This window comes from Vigna umbellata, chromosome 2 (assembly GCF_029865625.1).
Source record: "Vigna umbellata cultivar VRB3 chromosome 2, Vumbellata_1.0, whole genome shotgun sequence".
NCBI classification, from domain to species: domain Eukaryota; kingdom Viridiplantae; phylum Streptophyta; class Magnoliopsida; order Fabales; family Fabaceae; genus Vigna; species Vigna umbellata.
Window position 1 is genome coordinate 43,669,698 of NC_142166.1, and position 15,780 is coordinate 43,685,477.

Here is a 15,780-nt window from a genome sequence, read left to right on the forward strand (position 1 = left end):
TAAATTAATTACAAAAATAAAAGATCTATTCTTTAAATTTAAATTAAGATTAAATTAATTTAAAGTAAATAACCATTTAAAAATATTGTTGTCAAAAATAAGACAAGATCGTATTAATTATAAAATAATGTTGTAAGAATCAAATAATCAAGAATAGTAAAGTATTTATGGTTATAATAGAAATTAAATAATTAAATTAATTAGAAATAAGAAAACATTTGTAGTTATTGAAAGTAAAACAAAATATCTATATTTTAAAAATTAGAAATATTTAAAAACAAATTAAAACAGAATTTTAAAAATTATTTAAGAAATTCTATATTTTAAAAATTATAAATATTTAAAAATAAATTAAAACAGACTTTTAAAAATTATTTAAGAAATTCTACCAATTTCCCATTCTCCAATCTTTTAAAATTTAGTCTGAGGATGATTAGAATCTTTCAGTAAATAAATAGTTACAGAGGCATCTGAGTAAATAAAATTTAAAAAAAAAAGTCAATATTTCAGCAGATCATTTTACTATACAGATATTAAATCGAATAAAATGCAATGTTTAAAATGAGAGACCACCTTTAACTGTACAGACTACCATTACAATGTCAATTTTTACAACTCTTTCCATTTTCTTTTTGTTTTTTTCGGAACCATCAACAGTCCAGGAAATAAATACAGTATACCTTCTGAGCAAAATCAAAGGATTTATTTTCAACTCTCCAAATTACCCAGCGCATCCATAAAATGCCTGCTTTACCATCGATCACTGATCCCCATCGATGTCAACACTTACCAGTCAACTGAATAGAGTACCCTACAATCATTGTAGTACAAAGGTACTAAGGATTAAAGCTTACTCGTATTCCAGTCAAATACAAACACACGAGCCCCATGGTTCCATATCAGGCCCAATACATTTGGACAATTCATAAAGGAAAAAGTAAACGTGATCTCCGAACAACACCTTCGAATGAGATAGCCTAGAGGTGAAAGCTTCAGAAACACGGCAAGCTCATTCTAGGTTTCTAAAAACTGCTTAATTTAAAAAATTCTGGAGTTTGAGGACCACGGGATTACAGGTCAAGTAATTTAACATGCGATATAAAGGCATATGAAATACAAGTTTAATAAATATGATTGATGCTGTATCTGCTGCGAACATATATTTTAGATGACATAAAACATTTTAATGCAATAGCGCTACCATCTTTTTTTTTTTTTAAATATAGTATAGATGAGTTAGCAATATAACCATAAATGAAACTTCAAGATATCATATCGTAAAGAAAATTGCAGATTTTGGTAATCTTATTATGTTGGTTGATTTGCATTGGTTGAACCATTAAGTTAGCCAACTGAATCATTCAAAATCACACAACCAATACTCAATAGATTGATTTTGAAACATCACTAATGCCAAAAACTGAGGCTTTTTTATTCAGAGATCGAAGTATTTATTGAAAACTTTATATAAACAGAGAGACTTGTAAAGGAATCTGAATATTATTTTAGATGCAAGAGAAGTGAACAGAGAAGGACTTACCAGCAAACGAAAATTAGCAAACCTTTAGCTTTGAGCACATTCAAATGGACGCAAGCGTAACGAACCCTCAGGAAAGTCGTGCATTCTAAATGGTTCCAAAAGCTCAAAGGGCCTGCGGATAACAAAATCACTTAACCAAAAAAATATCTAAATAGTTTATTCCTTCTGAAAGCACTAAGGGATAAACCAATATAGTTAAACATAATAACACAAATAAAAAACTAATAATGGATCTACAAATCAAGCCCAATTCAAGAATAATTACAGACATTAAATCCAACCCTCCTGACCACCTGGGCGCACTGTCAAAGATGAGACGTGCAGCCTGCCTATTTCATAACATTCGGTTTAAATGAAACTCTTGTCAAATTAATGATCTCCAAAGTTAGAGGTGATGCCTAATGACCCACAACAATAAGACGGAAACATTAGGCTAGTTCAGTTAATATAGAAAAAAGGGATATCTCAGTAAGTATTTTAAAAAAAAAAGGCTCCCAATATTAAGAGAGGAATGACAGACTAAAATACAAGTCATGTTCATTTTCAATTTCAAAAAAATGAGGTCTAAAATTCTTACAATATAGAATTGCGGCTACGGGATAACTTTTGTTGATTGCTCTCCATAGCAGCCAACACATCACCAGTTTCTGGTCCTGCTGAGCCATCAGCTACAGAAGATGGAACAGGGGCACTTGGAGTCCATATCTAGAATAATGTACCCCCAGAAAGCTTCAGAGATTTAAGTTTTTATTCCATTCAAGAAATACTATGCATCATATAGTCATCATTCTCACCTTTATTGTGCTATCAATCCCACTGGTTGCGACAACAAAATCAAATGGATGGCATTGTATACAATTTACAACTGTAGCAACACGAGGAAAACAAAGCTACAGACAGCCAAACAAGAGAAGACTAATAAAACCTGAAACTCTTAAGGAAAACAGTGTTTACCAGATCCATCACCATTTAGAATTTTTATAAGTCTACCAGTACGCTTTTCCCAAATAAACCATCTGCCATCATCACTTCCACTGGCAACATATTCTCCTACAAATAAACATGTGAGATGATCTTGAACAAATTTCCGACTATGCCAGCCCAACTATCAACTCAAAACTCACCACTTATGTTAGGCACGTACCTCAACAACAAAATAAAGTGCGAAAGGTGGACAGAGAGGAATAAAGAATAAGATAGAGATAATTAGTCTATTTTTATATAATAAGGGGTCAAGAGGACTGAAGGGAGTCTTTACTAGAAAGCATTTTGTGGAGAATACAGTAGTGGCTCCATTAGAGAACGGTAAACCCTTGTATTCTGACTGCTGTCAGTTCTTAATTAAAGTAAGAAATTCGTTAAGAAAATTAGAAGGAAAGAAAAGAAAAGGCCCATATCCCAAAACATACGACGTAGTATATTTTCCATTGTGGCTTAAGCTTTAAAATCTGTAGGACCAGTACTTGCAGTAAGGATATTTATGGATTCTGTATGTTTTCCACTGCATCGATACACGGATCTTTTATCTTCCCATTTCAGCAACTGATATTAAAGTTATTAAAGCCAACTGGTTTTAGTATATATATTTCTCCTGTGCAAACAATATAAAGCAACCAAAAGAGAATGGAAAAAAAAAAAAAAAATATTTGCTTGGTATATGAGGACTCGCTGTGCACAACCAATTATAATTAGGAAAACCACATACGAAAGAAATATCAGACCTCTTTGACCAAGAAAATTGGCCTGTTTTATGTCCGTCCCAATATTGCAATGGCCAATAAATCTCTGTTTCATATCAACAGCTGGTTCAGGCTGCAATATTAACAATAGAAAAAAAAAATTATCCAAAATGTATAACTTAATATTAGCTCATTAGGTTGCATACCGAAATATTGAAGGTACTGATGATAAGCAATCAAAAGGCTTACAAATAAAACCTAACAAAAAAAAAACACATCAAATGTTGTTGCACCCTTTCCACATAAGACTAACCATTACGTTCTTGGATTGTACATTTGAACCAATACAAAGGAAGAAAAATAAAATAAAATAAAATAAAATAAATTCATTTAGAGGTGCTAATTTGACACATGGCCTATGGGTCAATCCCAACTCACTCCTGAATAAGCCCCCTCTTAAAGTGAGTTAAGATCAAGGTCAAAGTGAGTTTGATCCCACTACAAAACTTTAACTCCTAAACACCAAACCTATTGCTCGGGCCGAAGTTCAAATCAAGTCAACTAGTATTGAAGGTCAACTCAAGTCAACTAGTATTGAAGGTCAACTCAAGTCAGCTCGGACCAGCTCAAGTTAATCAGGCAAACTTGGGTTCAGCTCAACTAAGTCGACTTGGTTCAACCATCAATCTTGGCCAATTCGTCTCAGAACTTCAGCTCTTGTCAGCTCAACATGAGCAAACTAACTCGGTTCTTTGGCCCAAGCCAACTCAACTCAATTCATTGGCTTGAGTGACTCGCCTCAACCTCCAACCCTAATGGACTCAACTCGACCTTCAACCCAGGTCAACTTAGGTCGACCTTTGGCCTTGGTTGAGTTGATTTTTCAGCCCAACTAATTTGAGCTGACCACAACCCAGACCAACTCAACTTAGCATGAGGTGTATATAACTCGACTCAAACTCTATCAAGCTTGGTTTGACCTAGACGCAACTTGACCTAGACCCAACTTAAATGACTTATTTTAACTTTGTATCAACCCAACCTATTATTTTTGGATCATAGTGATGAGAAACCACCAACAATAATTGAATTTGAAGGTAGAAATATATACCAAATAACATGTTCTACTGCTCTGTGACGAAGATGAAGGTGAATCGCTTGGGCCACTAGCACCTGCATTGTCTCTAGAGTCACCCCTTCGGTGAATTCTAACATTTAAACTTCCATGAAGAATATTTGAATCAAGATCTTGTGCCTCGTCACCAGATATTGATGTTTCAAAGTCCAGCTCCAATTCCTCATCATAATCAGAATCATCCCTGTCTGATCTAGAACCATCTTGTGGAACATCACCATTAGCCTCGGGGCGATAGAGTATGTCACTTAATGATAATATTCTTCCACCTCGAATGTCAGACCTTGATGCACCATCATTGGCCTTGCTATTTTTTTCAGCTTCAGCTGTTAAATAAACCAGTTTGATCCAACATAAAATGGTAAAAAAAAAATAGTACATAATTTCCAATTATAAAGAGCAATATTTGGAAAATAAAATTTTTCTGTATCCAATTTTAGGCAGTTATGAAATGAAGTAACTGTTAAATACCCTCTAATATCTTTTGTCAACACAAGAAAAATATAAATCATGTTTCAGGACCTCAATGGGTCACATAGTTCTTTAGACAACAAGGGTAATCCAAAAATTTCACTAACATACCTAAGGCAATATCCTTCTTCACATTCTCCACTCTCTCTGCAACTTCAGATTTGAGTGGGGCCAGTGAAAGGGAAGCAACAGCAAAATCCAAAGCATCTTCATGTCTACCCAACTGCAACGAAATAACATAGTATAATGGGTTTTAAAACTAAGGCAAGTTCTAACAGGGTATACATGACAAACAAATGGTATGAAAAAACCCCTATATAAGTCCCTCCAGCCAAAAGTCAAAACATAAATTCACACATACTGTAACTGTTTTGTCAAACATTCCTTCAATCTCGATTTTCTTTTAATCAAAACTTTTTTATATCTGCACAAATATTCCCTTAAATGTTATCAACTTGAGCTTGATACCTCCTATAACTTCAATTAGAGATATCATAGATAAACATATCTAGATTTGATACTCTTTTGTTTCTCTTTGTTTCCTTCTGGGTTTCTATAGGGTTGGTAAAACAATTCATTTATCAATCATCCATGTTGTTTATCCACACGTAAATCCATCCCTTTCATACACTGGATCAAGTCCATCCATTTAATTTTATGGATGGATAATGATCCACCTATTATTTATCAGAATCCAATGAATGTCCTATCAAGACGAAACAGATTAAAATTAATCCAATCAATTTTTTCACAATTAAGTCTATCAAAAATGTAATTTACCTAAAACCTTAAAAAAAACTGAATTTTTCAATCAAAATTTATTTATTGAAAATTTTGTTAAAATATGTTTAAAATTTTATTTTAAATTCCTAAATTTTGTATGTTTAGATATACATCCATTTGCTTAGATGTATTGGGTTGAATCTTTTATTAGATGAATCAGATTGTAATGGATCAAAATGAACACTAAGATTTTTTTCCGAGCCTTCCAGTTTGCCATGTTGGTTCAGTAATGGATTCTCCCTCTCTTTATCATGCTCAACTGGGTCTTTCTAGTCTTGCCAAGATGTAGCAACTTGTTCTAAGTTTGTCTGTTATCCAGTTTTTCTTGAGGGTCATGCTAATTAGGAAAACAAGGTCATAGTTATTTCCCTAGAAGTGTCTTACAACCTACTTTGTCTCCTTTTTGCCTTGGTTCATTCTGACATTTGAAGACCAAGTCGTGTTAAGACAAATTTAGGGTTTCAATATTTTGTCACTTTTATTAATAATTATTCAAGATGTACTTGGTATTAAAAATTGTTGAGTTGTTTTCTATATTTCAAACATTTTAAAATGAAATTAAAAATCAACTTGAAATTTCTGCCCAACCTTATGCAGTGATAATGTCCATGAGTATCTTTCTCACTCTTCAAAATTTTATGGCTTCTCATCACATTCTTCATCAAACCTTATGTGTTTATACACTTCAACAAAATGAGGTGACTGAACACAAGAATTGAAATCTTATTGAAACAACTCTCCCAATGTTAAGCCATGGTGAGGTTCCTCAGCATTTTTGGCTCAATGCATGTTATCTCACTAATTGCATGCCATCTTCGGTCTTGGATAACAAAATTCTGCACTCTATTTGATTTCCTCATGAACCTCTCCATACTTTACCTCTTAAAGTTTTTTCATCTACATGTTTTGTTTATAATTTTAGTCCTGAACTTGATAAACTGTCTTCAAGATCACACAAATGTGTTTTTCCAGGATTCACTATATCACAAAAAGAATATAAATGCTTCTCTGCTTCTTTTAACTGTTATTTCATTTCAGCAAATATCACATTCAATGAGTCTTCTGTTTACTTTAAGTCTTCTTCTCCTTGTGTGTCTCTATATGCTACAATCAATATCCCGGTTAGTGATGAAATAAGTGTTTTCAAAATAATGAAACATAGGAGCTTGTCCTATTACAGTTTGGAAAATGTGGTGTTGGTTGTAGTGGGTTTTTTCCATTGAAGTTGTTTATGATCGTACTATCGACCATCTCAAGCCTTACCTTGTGGCCAAAGGTTAAACACAAGTTTTTTAGATTGGATTATGATGATATTTTTTCTCCAGTGTTCACTTATTTATAATCATGGTTGCTCTTCAACAATGACCTTTTTACTAACTAGAGGTAAAAAATGTTTTCCTTAATGAGCATTTGCAGGAAGAAATTTATATAAAACAGCCTCCAAGTTTTGTTGCTCATGGCAAGTTTTCAGGATTGGTATGCCATCTTTGCAAATCTTTGTATGGCCTAAAACGGTCTCTTAAGGCTTGGTTTAGAAAATTTAGCCGTGTTCAACAATTTAATATGACTCACTTTTACCATCACTCAAGTTCTGGATGTTCTATTCAATGATAACATTGTCCTTACATATAGGACCACCATGGTATCTCTCAAATGAAACAACACCTTTGTCAACACTTTCATACCAAAGATTTTCACAAACTCAGATATTTCTTGGGAGGAAGTATGCATTGGATATTTTGGAGGAAATTGGGTTGATAAACTCAAAATTTGTTATCCTGAGAAGTAAAAAAGTTTTGTTAAAAATTTAACTATATTATTGTTATTCATGCTAACATTTCATTTGCAATCAATGTTGTGAGTCAATTTCTCAATTCCTCGTACGTTAAAGGAGGTCCTAGAAAAAAGTTTGTCATATGGTCACAATAATCATACTAAAGTGGTCTTTTATTAAGAGTTGATTGCACATGATCTCCCTTTGGTAGAAGTTTCACTTCGAGATATTGTGTCTTTATTGGTGATAACTTGATCTCTTGGAAGAACAAGAAACAAATTGTTGTAGCAAGATCTACTATAGAAGCAAAATTTAGAGCTATGACCTCTGTCACTTGAGAACTTATTTGGCTTAAACAATTCCTTAAAGAGTTGCAATTTGGATATGTCACTCAAATGATACTTATATGTGAAAATCAAGATGTTCTTCATAATAGCTCTAATCTTATCTTTCATGAAAAGATCAAACACATTGAGGCTGGCTAACATTTTATTCGAGAAAAAATCATATCTAGAGACATTAGAATTGAGTTTGTTAACTCAAGTGATCAATTAGATTATATTATAACCAAGTCTTTACTTGACTTGGAATTGATTATATTTGTAACAAGTTTGGTACATACAATTTATATGCACCAGCTTGAGAAGGGAATGTTATATATTGTTAAGATATCATTATATATTGTTAGTTACAATATTATGTGTTAATTTTAAATGTACCCAACTTAGGTTCTCTTTTATTTTCATATCTATAAATACAATTTATGCGAGGATTCCATATTAATATCAATTTTAGATGTTTCCAACTTCACTCTTCTAATACCCAAGTTTTATATCCCCTTGCTAGTCCTAACCTCAACCACCCAAAGACATTTATGATAATTGATAGTAGTAACAAGTATTTCTACCTCAACTATCTCTCCCATTCTCACTACTACGGCAATCCTGTGCTACCAAACACAATTTTTTCCATGAAGATTAAAAAAACATAGAATACATGTGCTCAAAAAATCCTTTCATCATCAACTTCATTCATATAAAATTCCCTTTTTCTCTTTTGTTTCTGCTAACAAGCAAAAACTGTATGACTCTCATAATTTATCATATTTTTGAGACTGATAACGAGTCTAAAGAACCAGTATAATGTATTATTTCAAAGTGAAAACATTTTCAAATTTGAAGTTCATACAAAAAAAATTACCTGTGACAGTGCTTCTGACATGCAGAATAGTGCTTTATAGGAGGAATTATCAATTTTTCTAGCAGCATAGCAGTCTCTTATAGCCATATGAGCATCGTTTTTCCAATCCCTCTGGATAAAGAGTGAAAAATTAAAAACATGTCAAGTCCAGCAAAAAGGATATAAAAAAAAAAATACTAAACTGAAAGGAGAACGAAACGCTGAGACCCATAATAATAATAACCTTGATCAATAGTGCAGCACGAGTGCACAAGCATTCATGTTTAAGCGCAGACCCAATGATATGGCTATAGCCATTCAAAACCTCATTACATGCCTCGATTCCATAATAGGGTATCCCATTGTCCAATGATTTCTTAGCATATTTTATCAGTTTCCTGCACTTGTCAAGCTGCAAAACCCAATTAGTCAAGAAAAATATTATGAGAAAGCTAAAGTGACATCTCTTAGATCCCCCAAAAAAAGTAAAAACTTCGTACCTTTGCAGCAATGTTCTTTTTAATAGGAAACCCGTTTGGGAAGACATTAGACACACAAGACTGCAACTCTATCCCATTAACTATAGGAGAGTAAGTCATCATCTTTGATACGTCACCTGAAGTATATTGCATCTCATTCATTCCAGCTGCACAACAAAAAATATTAAGTACTATCTCACCTTTAAAATCTACATAAACATAGAAACCATAACATAACAGAATGTAAGTTACTGCAGTAACACAGTCATAGATAGTTGAGAATATCCAAATCCACACGATAATCAAAACTTAGAAAATAACTGACATATCATCAGAGAAAACCTGTCAGCAAATGAAATAAATACTTCCTTCCAAAGGAATATTTAATAAATTGGAACTCTGATAAGGTCTTCAAAAGATGTACTGTGAGTTCCAGTTGAAAAAGCTAAACAAAGAGTAAAAGATATGCAGAATTAGCATGTGCCACACATCATGGAAACATCAAAGTGAAATGCAGTATAATTGGCCTCTTCAAAACACGAGAAAAAAAAAACAAAAATAAAGGAAATTCACTATTCAAGCTTCATTACATTATTTAAAGTCTCAACACCTTCTAACCAAGAGTTCATAAAAAAACACATTACACTTGTGTATCTGATAATGTGACTTAAAGGTTACAGCTAAAACAAGTACAGCGTAACCAAATAAAATGACAAGTAACTGTCAGGAAATGAAAGAACTTCTATAATTTACCCATATCCCAAGTTGAACAAACAAAAAACACATTATCTTATACTACTTGTGAAAAATAAATAAACAAGAAATGAAGAATCAAGGTTCAATGCAATACACTTTACCATGATTTACATTCATCAGGTAAGCATGCTCTCCACTATAGCTGAGGAGAACCTCATGTCCATCAGGACTGAATGTAACATGAGTTAAGTGTAAGCTTGGATGTCCCTGTAAAACAGATACAATTTGAGAGAAAAAAACATTTGGCCTGAAGTGTTATAAAGACTTACATGTCCAAAACACACCATATACCAAGGGGGGAAATGAGAAAATCAATAAAACATAAAGCACGTAGGGCATTTGGTATGAAGAATGGAAAATTAACATTACAGACTCACTTTATTTTGGTTTAGAGATTTGGAGAATAGAGATAGGAAATACTAATGATATTTGCAACCCAAGTATTTTTTAATGTGTAGACTACTATGTATCTTAGGTTCTTTTCCAAAAAACACTTGTTTAAAATCAACATCACCAATATCCCAAGGAAAAACTGCCGCCACCATAGTCACAGCTGTCATTTCCCTCATGAGACATTAATATTTCCCTGAATACCACCATCTCCTAAGACACAAATATGCCCAACCCAACAGTGGATGTTGGTGTGTAAAATTACTGTTGTTTTATGAGGATACCCAAAGGGTAAGTACGTGGAATTCAACACAGTACCAATCCCACTTAGCCCTCTAGGATGAAATAGAATTCCCAATATTGAGGTAAATTGTGTTGCCTTTCAACATTAATGAAACATGTAAGGTTGTCACTCAAAAGTTTATGTAAACTCATAGATGCACTTCAAAAGGGTTAGCTATATGAGAGGAAAAAGATCTTGATTGGATTTTAAAACAGGGCATACATACACACATGCATATGCATATACACACATATGTATGTATATATACACATATATGTAAGTATATACATATACACACACATATGCATATACATACACACACACATGCATATACACACACACACACACAAATATATATATATATATATATATATATATATATATATATATATATATATATATATATATATATTGGTTGTGGTTATACACATTAGAGGATTCTATCACATGAATGTGTCATTCCTTTCTTCACCAGCAATATAAACACTTAAAGAATTGATAATCACATATATGTAAAGCCAAGGACTCACACGATCAGAAAGATGCATTGGACAAAAATAATTAACACAAGGAGGAGGAAACATTCTTTTTCGACATGAGCTTAGAGGTGGCAGCATCCTTCTATCATATAACCGTGCAAAGGCATCACTGCAAGATATAGAAAGTCTAAAATCAGTTTTGAAATAGAAAGGACGAATTAATTAACACAATTAATTACCAGAAATATTTACCTCCCACCAACAAGGAGCAAATGCGGCCTAGTTGAACTAATATCACAAGACTTTAAAGAAAGGACTTGTTTAGGAGGATCAGCAAGTGATCTTTTAGAACCACTTCGTAAGTCAAGCTGACATTACACATGAAAATCAGTTAATGAGAAAAAAAAAACAACGATTCCAACTTTTGAAAACAGTGATCATAGTTAACCAGCTTCCTGACTAACTTGCAGTACAAAAATACAAAAACTACACTCTGCAAAGATTGTAAACATCCGAATGTTTTAAGAAAAGGCAATAATGATAGCATCATGAGATCAAGGATGCAACCAAGATCACAAGCTTAGAATTAACAATTCCCTTGAGATGCCTTAGTCATATAGGTTTTCCATGCGGACTTATAATTTAGGATATAAATTAGCTACCATAATAACTTGTGACAGTTTGGAAAAACAGGACAAAATGTCAGAGAAGTGATTTGAATTTTGACTACTTCTACAATCACATTAGTGTAAAATGCATAATAAATAATATAAAAAAACATTTCCGTAATAAAAAAACACGGCGTAGTTACATTCAACATTATTGCAGGTAACAATATACTCCTGCAACCTACCTTGGTGAAAAGACTTGAATGGGAAGTTCTCATTTTAATGAAAAAGAATCAGCTCATTGATGAGACCAACATAAATGGTACATGTTGATTCAGATGCTCTGGATAGCAGATGAATTATTCTAAGCAAACCAATTGGAAATTTGGCAAAATCAAATATTACAGAAATGGAGGATATTCAGTTTTCCCAGATCACATATATGCAAGGAAGAGCTGTAAATTTTAAATTTACAATTCTGCTCAGATGTTCATGTCAGACAAGGTTCAAATGCATTCAAAATCGTATGTATGAATACAACTGTGTTAAACCACTTACAAGAATATTTCGACACTCTTGGTGTGAAGACCCAGCTGGAGGACAAGAGGTACCTTCCCGAAAATCATGTTGTCTCAAGGTCCCATCTTCACTAGCACTCCAAACTACATTAGGGTTGCCATTTTCAACCTGCAAAAAGGAATAAGGAAGACGTGAAAACTAACATTATTTAGCCTAAATTAGGCCTTCCTACATAGGTTTTGTTTTATTTCCTTTAACCTCATTGATCTAATGCTATTCAAACTATGCTAAATTAGCAAATTCTTAGACCACATAACTTACAGCCAATTTCTTGACTCTTCGAGCATGGCATTGGTAAAGTGCAGATGGAGCAATGATTGAATTGTCGCTAGATCCACTTCCACTTAGGCGAGACAAGTTAAATAAACGGACCTAGCAAAATAAATAAATAAATAATTGAGAATTAAAACTGCATTACCCATTAAAAATATTCAAGAATCACAATACTACTTCAGCATCTCCGGCTCCAGAGGCTACAAGCTCATCAGAAGTTTCTGGTATAAACTTAGTACAGAATATATTTGCTGTATGTCCTGTATCAATTGAATGTAGAAGTTTTCTACCAGAATAGCTCCAAATATTGATCTGAAAAATTTCAGGGAAACAATTACTGCCTTGTGTTGCTGGAGAAGACCATGAGGAAGTTATAAACCAAAAACAGAAAGTCTAAATGCAAAATTTCAGGTAAACAATTAGTTGCCTTCTACTACAATAGAAGATCAAGAGGAAGTTATAAACAAAAAACAGAAAGGCTAAATATTGATCTGCAAAATTTTGGAAGCAATTAATTGCCTTCTGGAGAAGACCGAGAGGAAGTTATAAAACAAAAAGGCTGTAACAATTTTCTATGACTCTATCAGTCTGTTTGCTATCTTTTGACAGTTATGACCGAACTTATCAAAGGATCATTCTAAGTAGTTCGATGCTTTTCTTATCATTCCCTATTTTGTTTGAAAATAAGTCACAAACAACTGAGAGAGAACTAGATGCAAGCATAATATAACAAAGAGATGCCAAAGTCTTTAGTAGTAGACGTAGAGTGCAAAAGGGGAGTAATAGGCCAATTTAATCATGGACAAATAAAACTAATTGTCGTTCCCATTTTGCTAAATCTTATAGCTACAATCTAGTATATGTAGATGAGATGGCAATACAAATTACATTAAAAATAAGTGGCTTACCCGAGTATCATCTGATCCGGATATCAACATTGTACCTTTCGAATTCCAAGCCACCGCATTGACACAGCCAAGGTGGCCCTATTCAGACAAGGAGAAACACGATACACAGTGAGGTCAAGAAACAAAAATAGGGTGTATAGATTATTTGTTTTCGAGGTAATGAGGGACATAGAAAATGAAGCAATCAGCTACAGACACATGAAGATCATGTTCGTTGAAATGCATGGGTAGTACCAACAATTTTAAGAAATTCGCGATGACTGCCTCCCTTTTTCAAGAAGTCTAATCGATATATGTATCATCATATAATAAAGGTTTTAAATTGCGGGATATTGCTAACAAGTGTATCGTATGTGGCCAAAATTGTGATTGTGCTGCGGTTGTGGTGGCCCAGAAAACTAAATGTTCCGTCCAAGATCACAATTGCAGACCGTTTTCAAAACATTAAATATAGTGTACAACGATTTGTCAAAGACAAGATGAGTATAAAAGGATTATATGCCTTTACCTTCTACGATCACTTGAGGCACTTCAAAATATACACTTTTTTGTGCATTCCTTCAAGTATTCAATATTCTGTAAACATGCGTAACATAGAGTGCTCGAATTGCCTAAACCCAAACGCAAGTTACGATAAAAACAAGAAATCAAGATGAAGATAAGAACACCCAATTTCGCGTTACTTAACTTAAGGTGCCTACAAAAACACACAAAAACATGCATATGATCGAATAACATTTCGGGAGAATATTCACACGGACGCTATTCCAATTCAATGCTCACATATGACAGAAACTACTACGATGCTTGAGTAAATTAAGATACGTTACCAACCTCTAACTCCCTTTCTTGAGAAAGCCTCCGAATGAGAGAGGAATGAGTCTGCAAAGTGTGATTAACATCCTAAAGAAAACAAGAGGAACATTCACGGGGTCAAGAATCATAAGATACGGCAAAAATCACGAACGAAAATCAGAGCACCCAACGAAAATCGCCATGCACGAGATTGAGAATCGGAATTGGCAAGATTCTTAATCGCGTAGTATGGAGACGCTTTGAATTTGAGGAAGAGAGAAAAGGAAGAAGAATACCAGTGGCGAGTTGAGATATCGAGAGTCAAGAATCGCGTGTATGTTGCCATCGCGAAAGGGAATGGAATCCATGGCAGAAGGCGGTGTTTGGCTGCGGTGAGAGAGAGCTAGAGCAAGAAATTAGTCCCTCACTGGGTCACTCCACGGCCGTGGCGTGAATGTCATCAATTGGAGCTCATGCGGTTACACTCACAATCCTTCCAAACACTTCTTTTCTCTTCTCTTCCAGGTTTCTTTTTATTTTATATATTTATATATAATTTATACTACAGGTCTTGAATGAAAAGAAAGTGTAACAGTGTCAGCTTAAATAAATAAATAAATAAAAATGGTAGGTTTTTATTTATTACATTATAAAATAGAAAAATGGGAGGAGCATGAGGTTTGTTTGGGGAAATGAAAGAGTGAAGGAGTGAGGTGTTGCGTGATATGTAAGCGCCGTTCATCGTGGTGCTGGCGAGGGATGATTGGTTCCTATTGTGTTCTGATTTTTCTGGAACGGTACAGCTTACATGTCCAATGGGCACCTTTTCCGCACTTTTAAAAGCACTTTAACGTGTATAGTTCGGAGATTAAATCTCGGTGCTTTTCTCTTTGTTTAAAAATTTAATTAATTTTCAGATATATACTTTTTATTTAACAAAATCTTGATATTTTAAATTATTATTGTACTGTATTTGTATTACCGCACAAACACACAGAATTATCTCAAATTGATCATTTTAATTAAAAGAAAAAAAAAATTGATTGGTATTTATTAGAATCTGTTAATCATTTAATTAAATTAAATAAGTCAATTAGATTAATTCTAATCAAAAGTCTTAAAAAAATATATAAACATATTTCAAAAATATAATTGTTAAAGTTTTTATCAATGTATTTATTATAATATTAATTACTTAATAGATTAAATATAAAGTTACTTAAACATTGAATAATTTTCAAGAAATACACTCAATCGATTCAAACATACCAATAAAAGAAATGAAAAGTAAAAAAAAAATTAAATAAACACTCAGTCTCATGAAATTAAAATAATTACAATTAAAATTACTTGTATATCATAACTCAAGTAACTTAAGTTTTATTTTGGTTTATATTTAGAAGAAGGAGATAAGTTATCAAATGTTGTGGTTTAGTTAAATATTTCAAGTTTTAATTTTTTAAATAATTAATTAATTTTGATGTAAATTAGACATTCTCACTCCATAATCATAAGAGTTTTTATAGAAAAATATTGTTAAAAGTTTACTAAGTAGATTCTCATAAAAAAGATATATGAGTCACAATTGATAGACTTAAGAACTTGTCTTACCTAACCAGAGTTTTTCTCATATCCTACGAATTTCCTCATAGAAATTCTCAAATACACT

General features: G+C 33.1%; 1 protein-coding gene across 2 annotated transcripts; it reads right to left on the reverse strand.

The window, feature by feature from the left end:
* Positions 1-533: 533 nt before the first annotated feature.
* Positions 534-14,730, reverse strand: ASG2 (transducin family protein / WD-40 repeat family protein). Of its 2 annotated transcripts, XM_088106951.1 has the most exons (20): positions 14,408-14,730; positions 14,151-14,219; positions 13,317-13,394; positions 12,586-12,720; positions 12,397-12,507; positions 12,115-12,243; positions 11,201-11,316; positions 11,000-11,117; positions 9,898-10,003; positions 9,062-9,207; positions 8,806-8,973; positions 8,583-8,693; positions 4,937-5,048; positions 4,331-4,680; positions 3,262-3,352; positions 2,495-2,590; positions 2,335-2,405; positions 2,118-2,245; positions 1,541-1,652; positions 534-811 (listed from the first exon to the last, which is right to left on the reverse strand). In XM_088106951.1, exons 1-19 carry the CDS (start codon positions 14,477-14,479, stop codon positions 1,565-1,567), a joined length of 2,295 nt encoding a protein of 764 aa, XP_087963077.1. In that variant the 5' UTR covers positions 14,480-14,730; the 3' UTR covers positions 534-811; positions 1,541-1,564. The 2 variants fall into 2 exon arrangements, with proteins under 2 accessions (XP_087963077.1, XP_087963079.1); XM_088106953.1 differs by lacking the exons at positions 14,151-14,219; positions 14,408-14,730 and adding an exon at positions 13,825-13,857.
* Positions 14,731-15,780: the final 1,050 nt, after the last annotated feature.